The sequence below is a fragment of the Coffea arabica genome, chromosome 6c, assembly GCF_036785885.1.
Source record: "Coffea arabica cultivar ET-39 chromosome 6c, Coffea Arabica ET-39 HiFi, whole genome shotgun sequence".
Lineage (NCBI taxonomy): Eukaryota > Viridiplantae > Streptophyta > Magnoliopsida > Gentianales > Rubiaceae > Coffea > Coffea arabica.
In genome coordinates, this window is record NC_092320.1 from 18,901,508 (window position 1) to 18,918,506 (window position 16,999).

The window sequence follows — 16,999 nt, forward strand, 5'->3', positions numbered from 1 at the left end:
TGGAATGTTTGACAGGGAAGCTTTATGACCATAGAACTAGAAAGCCACCAAGTCAGCTTTGCTCTCCTTAATCAGAAGAGTTTCCAAACCCTCGGCGGGGATGGTTAGAGTTGAGGATAAATGTGTGAAAGCAAAGAAGTTTTCCAAGTGCATAGCTTTAATTGAGAGGATCATAATAATGATGAGCAATTAACGGATTTAAGTGTGTCTAACAAGCAAAGAATTATCTCTTATGAACTCGAATAGAGCACTGATGTTTGAGAAATCTTACCAGGGCAATTGAAAAGAACGCAACGAGGGCAATGATAGGGATATAATTATGCATTTTATTTGTGGTTATTTGGTCTTAATTTTGGCAGTTTAGTATGCAAAGTATTGGATTTCTGCTCATAATTAGTATTTGTGTTAATTACAGGCAATTAGTGTTGAAAGTGACAAAAGGGAGGCAAAATCCAGAAGACTCTTGCTTCTAAGGCGTGCCCACGCCAGATAACGCGGAGCTGCGTGATAAGGACGAAGTATGCGATCCTACTCCTTGGAGGCTGCCGCAATTCTTGGGAAGTGATGGTAGCTACGTGGGATCAGGAAGTTTTTCCAAAGAGGACTTTTGGCAACAATCCAATGAGGGAATTAAGGAAAGAATTCGTTTGAGAAACTAACTTCTTATATTGGCTAGGAAAAAGACGGCGGGCAGCACTACAAATTGGGGGGGATTGCAATAGACTAGGGAAATCTTTTCATTCTTGTGTTTTTTTCCTTTTACTTCTCCACGCAAGCTTTAGACAAGCCGCCACACCCTTTTACTTCTTCAAAGACAAAATTACTTGGAAGCTTGGAATCGAATAATGATTATGCAGCAAGGCTAGTTCTTTTATCTAGTTGAGAAATAAATCAAGGATTGGAGCACCATAACTGTGAGATCGTTTTAATTGTTTTATTTTTAATTTATATGTTCATGGGTATTTGATTATTCTATATTTTTCCTTGAGTTATTATTGTTTAGATTTATTGGATAGTTAGGCCTGTTATTCGATTGTCTAAATAATTGATAGCCAATTAAGATGTTGGCGCGTAGCCTTTAAACATCTTGATTAGTGGCAAACGAGACAACTTCACCGCCTCGCACGCGGTCTAATTTGGATCATGGGAATAATTAATCTAGCCTAAATAAACCCGCATGTGTGTTTGTCATCTAGAATTGGGTCTTTCTAATTCCTAATGCTGTGGCTACATTAAATCCTGTGAGCGTTTCTGGGGTTGTCTAGTCACAAGAGGGTAGTTTATGAGCGCCTCTTGACTACCATAAAATTAAGGAAAGATTGGTGGTTGGGCGCGTCGCTTGACCACTATAACCAGTTTATTCGTGAGTATATGAATTGTTCCGTGTATCTGTGATCAGTTGTGTGCTTCGGTGCCAAGATTAATTCCTTGACTAGGTTGTTTTGATTAATTGTTATTTGTGTAATTTGGTTCCTGCTATCTTACTCAACTTTAAATTTCAATTTTTATTCCTTTTTAATTAGTTGGTACTACTGCTAAAAATCCCCCCCATTTTCCTGTGTGATTTGCCTACCTGTTCCCTGAGGAGACGACCCTACTCACCACTATATTCATTCAGTTTTGGTAGTAGGTCTAATATAAATTTTATTTTTGGTGGTTTGACACCCACCAGGCAACAGATGAACGCATCCTGTCTTTGAAGTTTGAACAGCTCAAAATGAAACTTTGATGGTGTAAAAACTCTTGGGGCTAAGGCTATTTATACAAGAGGATGGCCAGGTGAAGCTAGCAAGACTATAGCATGGATTAGAGAAGTTACTGCCCTCGTACACCAATCCACAAATTACCAACAACTAGTGTGAATACCCGTGCTACGCACGGTACTTACATTATTAAAAAAAAATTACAATCTATGGAAGAATTTAAAAATAGTAAAATATTATAATCACGGGCATATGAAAGTATATTTTAAAAAATGAAACTTTGTAACAATAGTTCAATATATGATAAAAACATCTCCATTATTATAAACGATCATTTCGATGAAGGTTGGATCCTGAAAAAAAAATAGAAATCTATATCATAAATTGAGCGACATATGGGTCCAATTAAATATAATTGAATATTTAATTTGATAAGTAAATGAAATACTTACAGACATTTTGCCTTTGATTTGATAATCTTCTACGAAAGTGTGAACATTCTTCACACCAATCAACCTTGAGTACGAACGCCAGTATTGGGGGTTTAATTAACTCTGTTGTTTTTTGTGGAGTTCGCACTATGAATGAGAATGCACGATTTTTGCATGAATTAATGTGTTGGTCGAACAATGCACCTCCATTTTTCTGACAATGAAAAGCATACATAGTTCAAAATTATCTTTTATTTTAGACAGTTTGTAAATAATATTGTGTAAAAAAATATACATATAAATAATGTATACCTTTGTTTTTAAATCTCTAAGATAAGAAGCATCACAACGAAACATGAATCGTGCATGTCTGTCTTGAAGCGCGAGGTATAGGCTACCACTGGAATCTCTAACTTCTATGTTAACATTATATCTGTTAAGAAAAAACTGTGATGGATGATGCAACAAATTATATTAAAATTCAAAATATCTGAAAATAATTACCTGACAATAGTGTCGACTACGTCATTACAATAGATACACACTATTTTTGTAAAATGAGATTGACATGGTTGGCCACAATTTTTGCATAACTCATGGAACATATTGTCTAGGTTGATACTTTGAATGTAAGCAAGTATCCGAAAATATTTAACCTAAAACCATCCAAAGAATGTATAGATTACAATTATTAATTTGAAACTACATGTAAATACCTGTTCATTACTTAATTATTTGAGAGGATGTGTACCGTGGGGATAACAGCATATTCGGATATCCATATTCTCTTAGCATTTGATATCAACAATGCTTGGGATATTGTAAAATTGCACGACCGCAACCACGTCACTAATTTCTGAGCACATTTATCATTTTCAAACCTGCATATTTTTCAAATACATATTCGTAAGGGTATGAAATATTTTTAGTAATTTAATATTTTGGTATTTGTAAAACTTACCAACTGTGTAGGTATTGAGCAAAATCCAAGTAGTGATTGATATACAATTTGCTTGCTCGAATAGTATAGAGTGACGGTCCTGCACAATATGATTTATTTATTGATAAAGTATAAAATTTGAATAAAATAAAGTGAAAATAAATTGAATTACCTTTATAATTTCTCACACAAATACCACAGGCTAGCAAAACATTATTTTTTGTAACAGTTTGACGCAAGTGTTCACCATCATCAGTTGCAAATTTATCACACAAAGTCAACCGAACTACTGTCAAACTTCATTTAGACAATTTTGGTAAGTATTTTATCAAAATTTGTAGAATATAAAATATTTTAAAGATATTAAATCTAGTAACTAACCTTTTGTCAACTAAAAGTATGTCACACTTAGTTTTGTCATTGATAGACGTTTGATAGTGTGAACCAACGGATACAACTAAACCAACTACATCTGCAAAAGATCAAAAAATAGAAGTAATACCAGTTCAAATATACAACTTAAACAGAAGTATGGCTAATTATGAATGAAATACCTATCAATTGCACATCATTGTCCATGTGCTATTCTGTATCTCTTAGTTTGACCAGATTAAACTTGAAACGGGGTTTGGTTCCACAATCATCTAAAATATTCACTATCTTCGTATCGTTTCCAAACGATAATTGGTACTGATGTGGTGCAAGCCGATATTGAAGATCTGCAGGAATTACATATATATTTTGAAACCAGTATACCTTGCCTTCATGGAGATGATCTGCGAAAATGTTTATCATATTACTGCCTCTTATAACTCCTTGCATGACAAATTTCTGATAGTTTTCAACAGATTAGTAAATATTCAATATTCAATATAATAATTAACATACACTCTTAATTATTACCTGATCATCTATAAAAAGCATCTTGATACATCCCGAACGTTAAAGCACTCCATATATGGTCATATCTATTAATCGAAACAATCTAACCTTTACATTCCATCCGTATCCGCAAGGATCCAGATAGAGTAAAGGTGTATATCGAATATCTGTAAATTATTATAATATAGCATGAAGGTTAATTATTTAAGCGCTATATTTGATACAGCAAGTAACACAAATTCAAAGAAATACCAATAAAATGCCAAAGTATGAAGCATATATAGTACATATGGTCTGATGTAAATATACTATTTTTGTAAACAAAGCGATGTCCAGAATTTATCAAAGGGAGTCAAAAATCTCACGATACACAATATTTTTTGTGTAATCCCATGGATCATCATCTCTATTAACAATGAGTATTTTCAATCCATCTGGCGAAGTAGCACGGGACAGAGCAACATAAAGTTGACCATGTGAAAACACAGGTTCAGGAAGGTAAACGCCAACATTTTTCAAGGTTTGGCCTTGACTTTTGTTGATAGTCATTGCAAATGCCAATTTCACAGGAAATTGTCTCCTTTTAATTGGAAAAGGAGTCTGTGTACTCTGTGGTGTTAAAGAGATCCGATATTGTTCACCGTGCACTATCTTCGTATCCTTTTAAATATTTTGTAATCTTTGTTGATGATTTTTCCAGAGTTACATGGCTTTATTTAATGAAAAATCGTTCAGAATTATATTCCATTTTTTGTGCATTTGTTACAGAAATAAAGAATCAATTTGGTGTGCCTGTACGTATACTTCGCAGTGATAATGCGAAAGAATATTTTTCCACTCCTTTTGATATCTTTATGACTAAGTCCGGTATCCTTCATCAATCCTCTTGTCCTCACACTCCACAACAGAATGGAGTTGCCGAAAGAAAAATTGGACATTTAATTGAAGTTGCTCGGACACTTTTGTTGCACATGAATGTGCCCAAACAATTTTGGAGTGATGCAGTTCTAACTGCATGTTATTTAATTAATCGCATGCCATCCAATATTTTTGAAGGCCAATTACCTCACTCCATTCTTTTTCGTCATGAATCTGTGTTTAAATTGCCTTCTCGTATTTTTGGATGTGTGTGCTTTGTTCATCATCTTGCTCCCGGAGTGGATAAATTAGATTCTCGTGCTATTAAGTGTATTTTTTTAGGATACACACGAGCGCAAAAAGGGTGCGATCATACCAGCACTAATGCACCGGATCCCATCAGAACTCCGAAGTTAAGCGTGCTTGGGCGAGAGTATTACTAGGATGGGTGACCCCCTGGGAAGTCCTCGTGTTGAAGAACTTGATTCAGCTTGGTCAATGGTATCAGAGCAAAAGTCCTAGGGTTAGGGTTAAACATCTAGCAAAAGTTTTGGCCATCGCGACTGTTCACGCGATACTGTTCATCGCGACTGTTCACGCGGGGGCTGTTCACTGTTCATCGGTACTGTTCACGCAGCGCTGTTCGCTGTTCACGGCACTGTTCACGCGGCACTGTTCACTGTTCACGCACTGTTCATCTCGAGTTTTGACCCTTCATTTGGTTTGGAGTGCTATTCGCTATGGCTGAAAGTCTATCAAAAGGTATTGTGACGTCTACTAATATTATGCCAATGGTGATGCCTCAAATCACAAATTGGAAGTTGAATGACACTAATTATCAACAGTGGTCAAAAGCCGTTAAGATTTATCTGACAGGCTTAGGAAAGGAACGATATCTCACAGATGACTCTCCTACGGAGGACAACAAGAAACTAATGTGGATTCAAGAGGATGCCCAAATTCTTGGAGCAATATGGAATTCTATGGAGCCACGAATTGCCTACATGTGTTCTCATTGTGAGACAACAAAAGAAGTTTGGGATTATGTCCGGTTATTATACTGTAGTAATCTTTCACGGATGTATGATATTTCTTTGGAGTATTTTCAGTTGCAACAAGATAACAAAACAGTAACTGAATACTTTGCTGATCTTAAGCGAGTATCAGAAGAATTAAATGCCGTAATGCCTCTCTCAAGTGATATTACAGTTATGCAGAGGCAAAGAGAACAAATGCTTGTGCTCAAATTCTTGGCCGGTCTCAAGCCAGAATTTGAACCAATCAAATCTCAAATTTTAGCAGGTGAACAATTACCATCCTTTACAGAGGCGTATGCTCGGGTCTTACGTTCTGCATCTAAGGACACTGCACAGGGTGATGGTGCTCTAATTAATGACAAATCTGCTTTAGTTGCTAACAATGGTCGGATAGAGCAACTTAACTTGGGACGTGGCTCTCGTGGAGGAAGAAGTAGAGGAGGTCGTGGGGGTCATGGAGGTCGAGGCACCCGTGAGTGTACTCATTGTGGTTTGAAGAATCACACTCATGATACTTGTTGGGATTTACATGGAAAACCACCTCGGTTTGCTAATGCAGTTACCATTGACCAAGCTGAATCAAGTTCTTAAGTGAAATTGCTGAAACCTTTCCTTCACCAACAGACAGCAGCCAATTTGCAAAATCCATCAATTGCTGACGCGTATTTTCAGGAAGACGTAAATTCATTACACGCATATTTATTTTAAGATGCAGAACTCTACAGTGATCCCAAATCATTGACTCTTTTATTGTAGCTGATACTGTTGCTTCTCTCCTACCTTTAGAAACAATCGGTAATATTTGTCGAAAATCACCGCCCAAAACAACCAATTTTCCTCCGAAAATACGATCCTCAGAAGCATTTTCACTCAACTTTAAGATATCCTTTAAAGTTCTATCCACCGCTTCAAAATCATGCCGATGTGCCATTGGAGTTTCGTCCCAAATTATCAAAGATGTCTCCCTAATTAATTTAGCCAAGTCAGAATTTGTATTGATTGAACAACTTGATGACTCATCCAAATTAATAGGAATTTTGAAACGTGAATGCGCTGTTCTTCCACCCGGTAAGAGTATTGCAGCAATGCCTGATGATGCAACTGAAAGAACAATTTTTCTCTGCGATCTGACTCGAGCAATCAATGTTCTCCATAAATAAGTTTTACCCGTTCCACCACTTCCATACACAAAAAATAGTCCTCCGTGATTATGTGTGTATGATTCCATAATAAGCTCATATGCTTTCAATTGATCCTCATTCAAACCAGCATATAAATTATCAAATAATTGCTGCTCCGATGTAAAATCGTAATCGAGCTCTTCTCTTATAAGTCTGTTCATGGAAAACTGAGCATTTTCAAATGACGGCAATGGCATTGGAGGAAAATCTCGTAAAGATCGACCATTTTTGTTCAAAATGAGTTCGAGTTCAATTAATCCCAAATTTTGTAACTCACCATCATCTATGCGTATCTGAGAGTTTCCCATATCCCTTCTGATCTGATATTGCAAATCATCTGTCATACTTTTCCAGTGACGCTGCCATATAGCATAAGGGTTAGTTACCTCAGAATGCATAAGTATTGTACAATACATGCTGCGTAATTTTCTGGCAGATGCCCATGTAGATGCTTCAGCCAAAGCTTCATTCCACTCATTATCATCATCCAGAAGACCAAGTGCTGCACATGCAGCTTTGAATGTTGGATGCACAACTCCATCAATAGTTCTCAAATGTTCAAAACTTTATGCACCACGAATTTTATTCAGTAACATTCTCAAATAGTATCGCTCACCGGAATGAGGATGTGCATATGGTAGCCTTCCGATACACCTACCTTGCAATCTGGACTCCCATTGACGTTTATTTTGCTTCCAAGTCCACTTACTCGGAAACTCCACAAACGTCAAGTTTCTAGCTGGAACATGGCTCTGATTTATTTCAAACCATTTCGTCAGCATCGTGTCATGTATGTGATCATGATCAAGAACGTCATAAAGATGATTATCATCATTAAATATCACAAATTGATGATCAGGAAGATGATACTGCAATCTAATCACGGATGGATACTGCCTCTGCATTTCGAAATCAAATATCTTCCACCATGACTCAATTAGCGATAAATATCGACAATCTAAGTACTGTTTAATCTCATCAACGCTTCTCTAACGACGATGACCACTTTCATTTGCAAGTACAACGTTATTCTCAATCTGAACATTTGCTCTATCAACCCCCTTACTCATGTACTTGTACAGATATTTAGTGATTTCTGGACGTGCAACTTTGGTCACATTAATATGACCATCAAATATCACAATCAAATCTCGATTGTAAGAAACAACCCATCTGTTGTCAAATGTAAAACCATTAATAGTTACCCTCTTACTTGGATCATCTCTACGTTTGTATGATACAAATCCATCTTCATCGATAGTGGTTTCACTACAAAATCTCTTTGGATAGTGTTTAGAGCACTTTCCGTTCACCATACACGGAGCATTTGGATAAGCATTACCACAGGGTCCGTGTAACATGCACCTGATGACCGTATCATAAGCTAGTGGATCAGCATTTTTGTCAGGTATTTCGGCACAAATGATTTCATCAATATGCTCTGTAGTAAGGGGCTTATCTTCCGGAGCTAATGTCAGAGTGATATGAGTATGTGGTAAACCACGTTTTTGGAATTCAATGACAGAGATGTCTGCATATTATGGAAGTAATCTTAGTGTGTGGCAGAATAGGGAATCAAAAAAGAAAATAATGATTTGAATAAAGTAAAATTTTTACCTGCAAGCACTTTTCCAAATAGTTGAGTATTTTTTAAAACATCCATCAACTTTTTTTGTCTTATCCGAAAAACTCGAGCCGTAATATCGGGTCTGTCCTCAACTTTCTGTCCCGATATTCTTGTCAACTCTTGTTTAATTTTTGGTCAACTGGGATTGCAAGTAAACGTAATGAAAAGATCTGGATTTCCAATTGTCCTACAGATTGCCATTGCGTCCTGAAAATGTTGTATCATATTTCGGGATCCACCCGAAAACGAAGATGGTAGAACAAATCTCCTTCCAACAGCTGATGCATCTGTATCTCCAGCAAGTACAGCATCTGCTAAACCTTGATATACATCAGCACATAATAGAGATTGATGGCTTTTCATAAAATTCAATCTGTAGTGCTCAATAGCTGCATAACAATCAACAATGAATTGTTGAAATAGTTTGGCACCTTTCAAAAGTGTGTGGCCTTCATTTTGTCGAAATTGTATACGATACGCATAGAATTCACGCATCGACACAAATTCTCTCTTCCTAATGGCAGAGGGTGAAAATCTTATTGTGCAATGCCATCCGTCTGTTCCATATGGAAATAGTAAAGGGTATTGAAGTGGCATGTATGATGGATGTGTCTCACTGATTCTTTTCAAATTTCCATCTCGAGTGACAAGCACAATATCGCGGTGTGTGACATGACCAGTATCTTCACCGACAATCAAAGCAGCAACTTTATTTGCAGTTGGTTGGATATATTGTCTGTCACCTCGAGCACTAATTATTTGTACTTGCAGATTGGCAACATTTTGATTTCGAAGCATGTCTCTTGCACTTCGAAAAACTTGTACGTATGGATTTATTTCGTCTAGCATATTTTTCAATCCTTCAACTATTGATGCATCAATTCCAATTGGATTGCCATCATGACTGTTCAGAAGATTCATACGATTTTGCAACTCATTATCAGTGTCATGGATGTATAATTGTATGAATTTACCTAATGCTCCAAAAGGTGGCAAAAGCGATCCGATTAGATGATAATTTTCTCCACTAATTCGAAATGAATATGGTCCGGCAGAATTGACTATAGAATGATCTACTTTGCCTCCCATGGATGTAAACCCGAATAGTGCATTTAGCAATCGAATCTTCTCTTTCAGTGTTGGAGTGGTAAATACATGTTGTAAAACTTGGGGAGTTTGAGGCAATAACGGCAAAACAACATCGCCATCTTGACAACATAAATTGAATCTTGGATTTTGTTTTGTACTACTTTGAATTCTTTCTTCCACCCACATTAGAGATTGACATTTCTGACAGATTACTGTTCCTGGACCAAATGTCCATCTTCTTGTAATTCGACGTCGTCGTCGCCTTCGGCCTATTTGATCTAATTGATTGATGAAATAAGTATAATAAGGTACATACCTAAAACTGTCACTATATGTAAGGTATAAAGCACATAATATTTGTTTGCCCAAGAACATATAGCAAGAAATATTAATTATGAAAAATTGAATGCACATGATATTTGTATGCCCAAGAACATATAGCAAGAAATATGAATTATGAAAAATTGAGAAAAGTATAAAGCACATAATATTTGTATGCCCAAGAACATGTAGCAAGAAATATTAATTATGGTATTAATTATGGTAACATGAGAAAAGTATAAAGCACATAATAATTGTATGCCCAAGAACATACAGCAAGAAATATTAATTATGAAAAATTGAGAAAAGTATAAAGCACATGATATTTGTATGCCCAATAACATATAGCAAGAAATATGAATTATGGAAAATTGAGAAAAGTATAAAGCACATAATATTTGTATGCCCAAGAACATGTAGCAAGAAATATTAATTATGGTATTAATTATGAAAAATTGAGAAAAGTATAAAGCACATAATAATTGTATGCCCAAGAACATATAGCAAGAAATATTAATTATGGTTACATGAGAAAAATATTAGTAGATTACCGATTTGTTCTGCTCCAGCTGCGTTAATAGGCACAATGTCTTGTGTAGCAGGAACAAATTCTTCAGGTGAGCCTGTTTGTATAATGGTTTTTTAGAAGACAAATGGAAAAAATGAATTGGAAGAAATTGAATTGCATAAATAATAATTGATTACTTAGTCAAGATACATGAGAAAACTTGGACTTACTATCATCAGGACCATTAGCTGATGATGTTGGTGTAATAGGAACTTCAGTAGTTGGTGAGTCATTATGCAAGTCATCTATCATTATGTAATATAGAAAGTTAATATAATAATGTAGCACGTTAAAAAAATTAATGATTAAGCATGAATTTTAAATTGTGCATAAATTTGGAGTTACCATGATCATGGAGAATTGGGGCTGCGGTCGATGGATGTTGAAGTTGAAAAGATGTTGAATAATCATTTGTTTGATCTAAAAGTATATTAAAATAATTGTATTAAAAGACGTATTAAATTAAGTTACAATTATTAATGTAAAACTCATAAAAATGTAATAATATAATATATTATATGAATATTATGAATGAGCATGAGTGGTCTGATGTAAAACTTTAGCAAGATCTGATAAACATAACAATATTTGTTAACACAAATTACGTTGTGTGCAAAGATTAGAAAAATCGCAAAGAAGTATTTTAGTTTGAAAAAATATTTTTTAATTAATGAATGGTAATATGTGTATTTAATAGTAAGATTTGAGAAAATCCATCCTTAATTTGGTAATGTTTCTGATAGTAGTTGGTAATATTTTATGTTTGAGACATTATTTAGTGGGTGAACTCGATGTGAAATGTGAAGCATGATTTCGACCATATGAGTTTTGAGTCACTATATTTTTTATGATATGTAATTAAACATTTAGAATAATAAAATATATTTTTTATTATGTTAATTATTGCCTCAAACAAATTGTCAATTTTGGTAGTAAAAATGACAATATATTTATGTGAACCTTTGATATTAGATAAGATTGTAGTGATCCTATTCATTATGATTGACCACTGCATATGCAATAATAGGTTTTAGTACTATTTGTTAACATGTAACATATTAACAAAGCCATTGGGGAGCTTTCGGTGGCATTTATTAAAGTGCTTATAAACAATTGGTACTATTTCCACATTCTTATAAACAATGAAAACAACAATAATATTATAATATTCGGAATATTATTAATACTTAGAAGTACAATAATAATCCCAATAATATTCCCAAATTTTAAAGAATACATAATACCTAAATTTCTAACTTGATTCTTATAAACAATGAAAACAACAATAATAATATAATATTGGGAATATTATTAATAATTGAAATAACAATGGAAACACCAATATTTAAAGAATAAGTACCATAACTTCTAGCTTGATTCTTATAAACAATGGAAACAGCAATAATATTATAATATTGGGAATATTATTAATAATTGCAATTATAATGAAAATGGCAATATATAAAGAATAGATAATACAAGCTTGATTCTTATAAACAATGAAAACAATAATAATATTATAATATTAGAAATATTATTAATAATTGTAAGTATAATGAAAATACCAATATTTAAAGAATAAATAGTGGCGAAACTTCTAACTTGATTCTTATAAACAATGGAAACCATCTAATTCTGGTTTGTGCCCATGCATAGCACAATCAAGATGTGACATGAATTTTAATTTTTTTTAGAACCTCATTCCTAGGATCCATCGACTACAACACACACACAAGCTGTTGAGACAATTTTGCGACTAAATATATAACTAAGGTTCGAGTATGTTGGGGGATTCATTTTATTTGATGCTTAACAAATATAGGATTTTTTCCAGAGTTCGAAATTTTTTTTTAAAAAAAAAAATATATATATATATATGTAAGATTTTATCCGGAGAGAGTTTAGACACGGCATGAGTTGGTGCTTGCCACAGGCCACTTGACGAAAATGAAGGCAAGAAGACAGGAAATGGCACTAACCCAGCGTCGATCACAGCCACGGGCCAAATAGAGACATGCAATCATAATCATACGTAGCCCTGAACTGTACATTGTAGATTACTAATGAAACTTGGACATAGTTGCATGACTGTCAACCGAATTCCCAGCTTTTAAGTTTTCAAGTAATATTGACTCTTTATTACATGGTGAAGCGTCCTTTCTTGCTCCAGGCACAAACGGGGTACTGCCAATTGGTAGTTCTCTTAATCTGCCAATTGGCTCAAGTATACTTTACTGGCTCAATCCTACTCCAGTAATAATATTATAATATAGGAAATTTTATTAATAATCTAAATTGATTCTTATAAACAATGACAACAGTAAGAATATTATAATATGGGGAATATTGTTAGGAAATTTTATTAATAATTTTAATTAAAATGAAATTTCTAAATTGATTCTTTTTTTCTTTTTTTCTTTTTTTGTAAAAAGTAGGTTTTATTCAACTTGAACCGTGCGGAAGCATACAAAACCCAGTCCCGGGCAAATTAAGCTATAACATAAGGAATCCCAAGGCTATCTGAACGTAGAATACGCCGACTCCTATGTGGAAGTAACTCTTCCTCGGTGTACACCAAATCTTGGCCCAGCTGCAAAGACGCTAGAGAATCTGCCACCATATTAGCTTGCCGATAGACGTGGCAAAGAGACGCCCCCAATTCTGTCATTAAGCCTCGTATCTTCCTCAGAACGTTACATACCGGCCAGCGTGCCAAAGCTCCCGAATTGACCATCTGGACGAGCGCCCCAGAGCCGCTCTCAACCATAATGCCAGTCAATTGGCTGTCTCGACATAGGTCTAACCCAGTCATCAATGCCAGGGCATCTGCGTGAACCACTCCAACCTCCCCAAACTCCTTGTAAAATGCAAAGATCACCGTGCCCTCGCTCGACCGGACCACGCCGCCACCGAATGCCCCGGATGTTCCGACACTGGCAGCTGTATTCAATTTCAGATACGGCATGGGGGGCTTGGCCCATGCTACAAGGAGTGGCCGCTTCACCGCCCCCGTTCCATGAGTCCCTCTAGCCCAAATACAGTCCCCGTCGCCCCGAAATGACTGCCCCAAATTCCGTGCACGCCCTAGGAGTTCAATGAAATTGCCCACTTGCCATATAACCTGGTCCGCATTCATCCTCCCCCCCTCAAACCTAGCGTGGTTCCTCGCCTTCCAAATAAACCACAGGGACGCAACCGGAACTAATACCCGAACATGGTTCTCGCTCACCATCGGGTGGGACAGAAACCACGACATCAGTACAGAGGATATCCCCTCTTCCCCCCCCCCCCGCAACAGCCCGAACTGTTGACCAAAGTGACCCCAAACGGTAGCTGCCACTGGACCGATCACAAAAAGATGCTCCGCAGTTTCGCTCGCCCCTTCGCAGCAAGAACACCTCGACCCCAACTTTACGCCCTTTCGCTGCAACTGAACGTCTAAAGGAATATAAATAATGGAAACAGTAATAATATATAATATGGGGAATATTGTTAATAATGGTAACTACAATGAAAATCATAAATGTTTAAAGAATAAATAGTACCAAAACTTATAAACAATAGGAACAACAATCATATTATAATATTGGAAATATTAGTAATAATTGAAATTATAATTGTATTAAAATACGTATTAAATTAAGTTACAAATTTCTAGCTAATTATTCCTTCAGCCAATGTTGGTATATATTTCGAAGTTAACTATATAACCATATAACCCTGATAGGTAACAGAACAGAACATAACCAACAGTTGATCATCCCTTCAGCCAAAGTTTATATATACGAAAAGAGTTTCCTGTCCACTGGACTCGCACAATCAGATCATCATTCACACCATAAGCTGAATAAGATAAACAAACTTTATATACACATCCATTGTGGCCATATACTTCCAAATCAGCCATTGAACATTACCTCAAAAGCAAGGATCTTTAAAGTAATTTAAATTAAATTAACATCAGTAGTCAACATGATAGTCGAATTATTTTAATTATTTAATTGAAATTATAATATTGGAATAATTGAAATCAGAAGCCAGAAATTGCATTCACAGACAATTATAATAGTGAATGAGCAAACCATACCACAAAAACTGATGTGATTCTGAGTTCATTTTTGGCACTAAAACAGAATCTTCGTGATTCCCACCACCTACTTTCTAGTCCCCTAAAAGTCTCACCCCCTGGTACACTACACCAGGACAGAGGTCATCTATATTGCTAAAGCATCTATAGCCATCGATCTTAGGTGCCATTGTCCCATATGTTTTTGCAAGATCTATTTTTTGAATCTATTTCCCTTTTTTTTTTTGCTATTTCTCTCAAGCGTCAACATTTTTGTCTTGCACGATTCCAACTTTTTCACCGCAAAATTACAGCATAATCCCGATTTGAACAGCCCAAGGACATGTAATGCAGTAAGACACAAAATCTGCCAAAAAAAAAAAACCCAAAACACAAAAAACGAACCTACCCGCTAGTAGTAATCTCTTAATATCAACCTTCTGAACATCTTATTTCAAAGTAACGAAGAAACTCCACAGATCACAACTCATAATTAATAGTAGTATTATTTTTCGTGATCAAAATTGATGGTACTACAATATGTTACCATATTAAGAGTTTGGGGTAAAGACTACATAAGTCACATCATGAGCACAACTCATGATATGATCAGGTTTTCAATATTAAAAGAATATCAATATTAAAAGAATAAATATCAATATTAAAAGAATAAATAGTACCGAAACTTCTAATTTGATTGGCGCGGCGTTTGAGTCGGTGTAGTCGAGATTTTATCCATCGTAGTTGATGTGAGATTTCTCTTTCGTCGATGCAAAGTTGTTGGAACTGTTCCAATTCTTGTGCGGGACCATGGTGGCGTCCTTTTCGTTTCATTAGCAGATGTTTCCTCCGTTGCAATCTTGCGAGTTTGAAATTCAGGCGTTGATGACATGCCTGTAAACGGCCATGTTCCATTGTGAAGCTAATTTGAGAGGTTTGAGAAGGAAGTTGATTGGAAGGGTTTTAATTGAAGTGGAAATGTGGGTGTGGAGTGAAATTGTAAGAGTAATTCCCAAAAGTAGTAATTCCCAAAAGTAGTACCAAGTATATTCCGTGGCAGTTGGGAAGAGATCAGGTGCAATCCTCAATTCCGTTGGATCAGGGGCCAGGTACCAACTATATTGTAAGTGGGAAGAGTTTTAATGTAAGTGGAAGTTATTTTTTTGTTTGAGGGAACCTGGGAGTGTTAGAGTTTTAATGTAAGTGGAAGTTACATTTTTGTTTGAGAGAACGTGGGAGTTTTAGTTGGAATTAACTTCTTATTTGAGGGAAACGTGGGGATGTAATGGGCCCATGATATTTTTTACGAAATAAAATAAATGTAAAATGCTAGGAAAATAGAGTTGAGAGTGGGAAGGGTTGTGAAGGCTTGTTCCTGAAAATCCCTTCTCAAATTTATATAGATATAGATTTTACATTTTTACCGAAGGGCCAAATTTTCCTAAAATCATACGTCAATTTCAAATAACAGTACATTACTAGTGTTTTCAAGACTCAACTTAGTTCATAGAGGTATTCACCATGTAATGATGAATGAAAACTTTTCTACCCTCCCATTTTGCACTTCCGCTTCATAGAAGCTATTCCATGGAAAATTTAAAAAAAAGATTAAAAAAATGACTAAAAAAAGACATAACTGAGTGAATATTTTGAAAATTTACAAGTTATTATTTTGGTATAAATGTGTAGCCCGATTTTATTCAATTGCATTAACAAAAGAAGTGGTGGTAAAGAATCCTAATAGAGAGGGTTTTATCATGACCAACGTTCAATTTTTGTATAGGTTCTCTAAAGTGTTTACAAACCGATTTCGTTTTTGCTTGCTGGCTCATGAATTTTACAGTAATGGATATTGATTAATCTGAATATTTTCTTTGAGAACTTTTTTGAAATTCTCAAAACAAAAATTCCCTTCCACGTAACAAAAAAATAACCAATTCACTGCAATTTGAGAAAAAGATACAAGATAATGATTTGGACAGAATATAACTGTAACAATATGAACTTAAATTCCTTGATTTCATTTTTCTTTCTTTTTCTTTTCCCACGAAATTTGATGATTTGATTTTTCCTTCTTTTTTCTTTTTCCATATAACATTCGATTGGAAAAGGTTCGGCTTTTTTTCAATTCCTCCAAATTACGATAAATATGGTACATTAAATTGTGCTTAACCAAGGTTAAGATGCTGGTTATAAGCAAAAGAAATCCTGCACATTGAATTCAAATTGAACACATGTCAAAATCGTAATGCTGTATCGAGGAGAACTAGAGAAAATAAGTAACGAAAAGGAGCAG

The 16,999-nt window shown here is 35.3% G+C and overlaps 3 protein-coding genes and 1 non-coding gene across 4 annotated transcripts; 2 read left to right on the plus strand and 2 right to left on the minus strand.

Annotated features, from left to right (window-relative positions):
- The first annotated feature begins 5,176 nt into the window (after positions 1 to 5,176).
- Positions 5,177 to 5,295, plus strand: LOC113694354 (5S ribosomal RNA). The gene has a single exon (XR_003449312.1). It is a non-coding gene; the product is annotated as a 5S ribosomal RNA (ribosomal RNA).
- A 259-nt stretch (positions 5,296 to 5,554) lies between these two features.
- Positions 5,555 to 6,442, plus strand: LOC140008658 (uncharacterized). The gene has a single exon (XM_072053496.1). The coding sequence runs from the start codon at positions 5,555 to 5,557 to the stop codon at positions 6,440 to 6,442; it is 888 nt and encodes a 295-aa protein (XP_071909597.1).
- A 23-nt stretch (positions 6,443 to 6,465) lies between these two features.
- LOC140008659 (uncharacterized) lies at positions 6,466 to 7,937 on the minus strand. The gene is made up of 3 exons (XM_072053497.1): positions 7,649 to 7,937; positions 6,632 to 7,534; positions 6,466 to 6,506 (listed from the first exon to the last, which is right to left on the minus strand). Exons 1-3 carry the CDS (start codon positions 7,935 to 7,937, stop codon positions 6,466 to 6,468), a joined length of 1,233 nt encoding a protein of 410 aa, XP_071909598.1.
- An 84-nt stretch (positions 7,938 to 8,021) lies between these two features.
- LOC113693096 (uncharacterized) lies at positions 8,022 to 10,889 on the minus strand. The gene is made up of 4 exons (XM_027211676.1): positions 10,808 to 10,889; positions 10,621 to 10,692; positions 8,851 to 10,026; positions 8,022 to 8,563 (listed from the first exon to the last, which is right to left on the minus strand). The coding sequence occupies exons 1-4, from the start codon at positions 10,887 to 10,889 to the stop codon at positions 8,022 to 8,024; spliced, it is 1,872 nt and encodes a 623-aa protein (XP_027067477.1).
- Between the last annotated feature and the right edge of the window lie 6,110 nt (positions 10,890 to 16,999).

Coding starts and splice junctions, on each gene's coding strand:
- LOC140008659 (XM_072053497.1), bottom strand. CDS start 7,937: ATGCAGAGGCAGTATCCATCCGTGATTAGATTGCAGTATCATCTTCCT. Junction 7,535..7,648: donor ATATGCACATCCTCATTCCG/GTGAGCGATACT, acceptor CTGCATGTGCAG/CACTTGGTCTTCTGGATGAT. Junction 6,507..6,631: donor ATTACCGATTGTTTCTAAAG/GTAGGAGAGAAG, acceptor AATACGCGTCAG/CAATTGATGGATTTTGCAAA.
- LOC140008658 (XM_072053496.1), top strand. CDS start 5,555: ATGGCTGAAAGTCTATCAAAAGGTATTGTGACGTCTACTAATATTATG.
- LOC113693096 (XM_027211676.1), bottom strand. CDS start 10,889: ATGATAGATGACTTGCATAATGACTCACCAACTACTGAAGTTCCTATT. Junction 10,693..10,807: donor AGCTAATGGTCCTGATGATA/GTAAGTCCAAGT, acceptor TTATACAAACAG/GCTCACCTGAAGAATTTGTT. Junction 8,564..8,850: donor TCAGGACGCAATGGCAATCT/GTAGGACAATTG, acceptor CATAATATGCAG/ACATCTCTGTCATTGAATTC.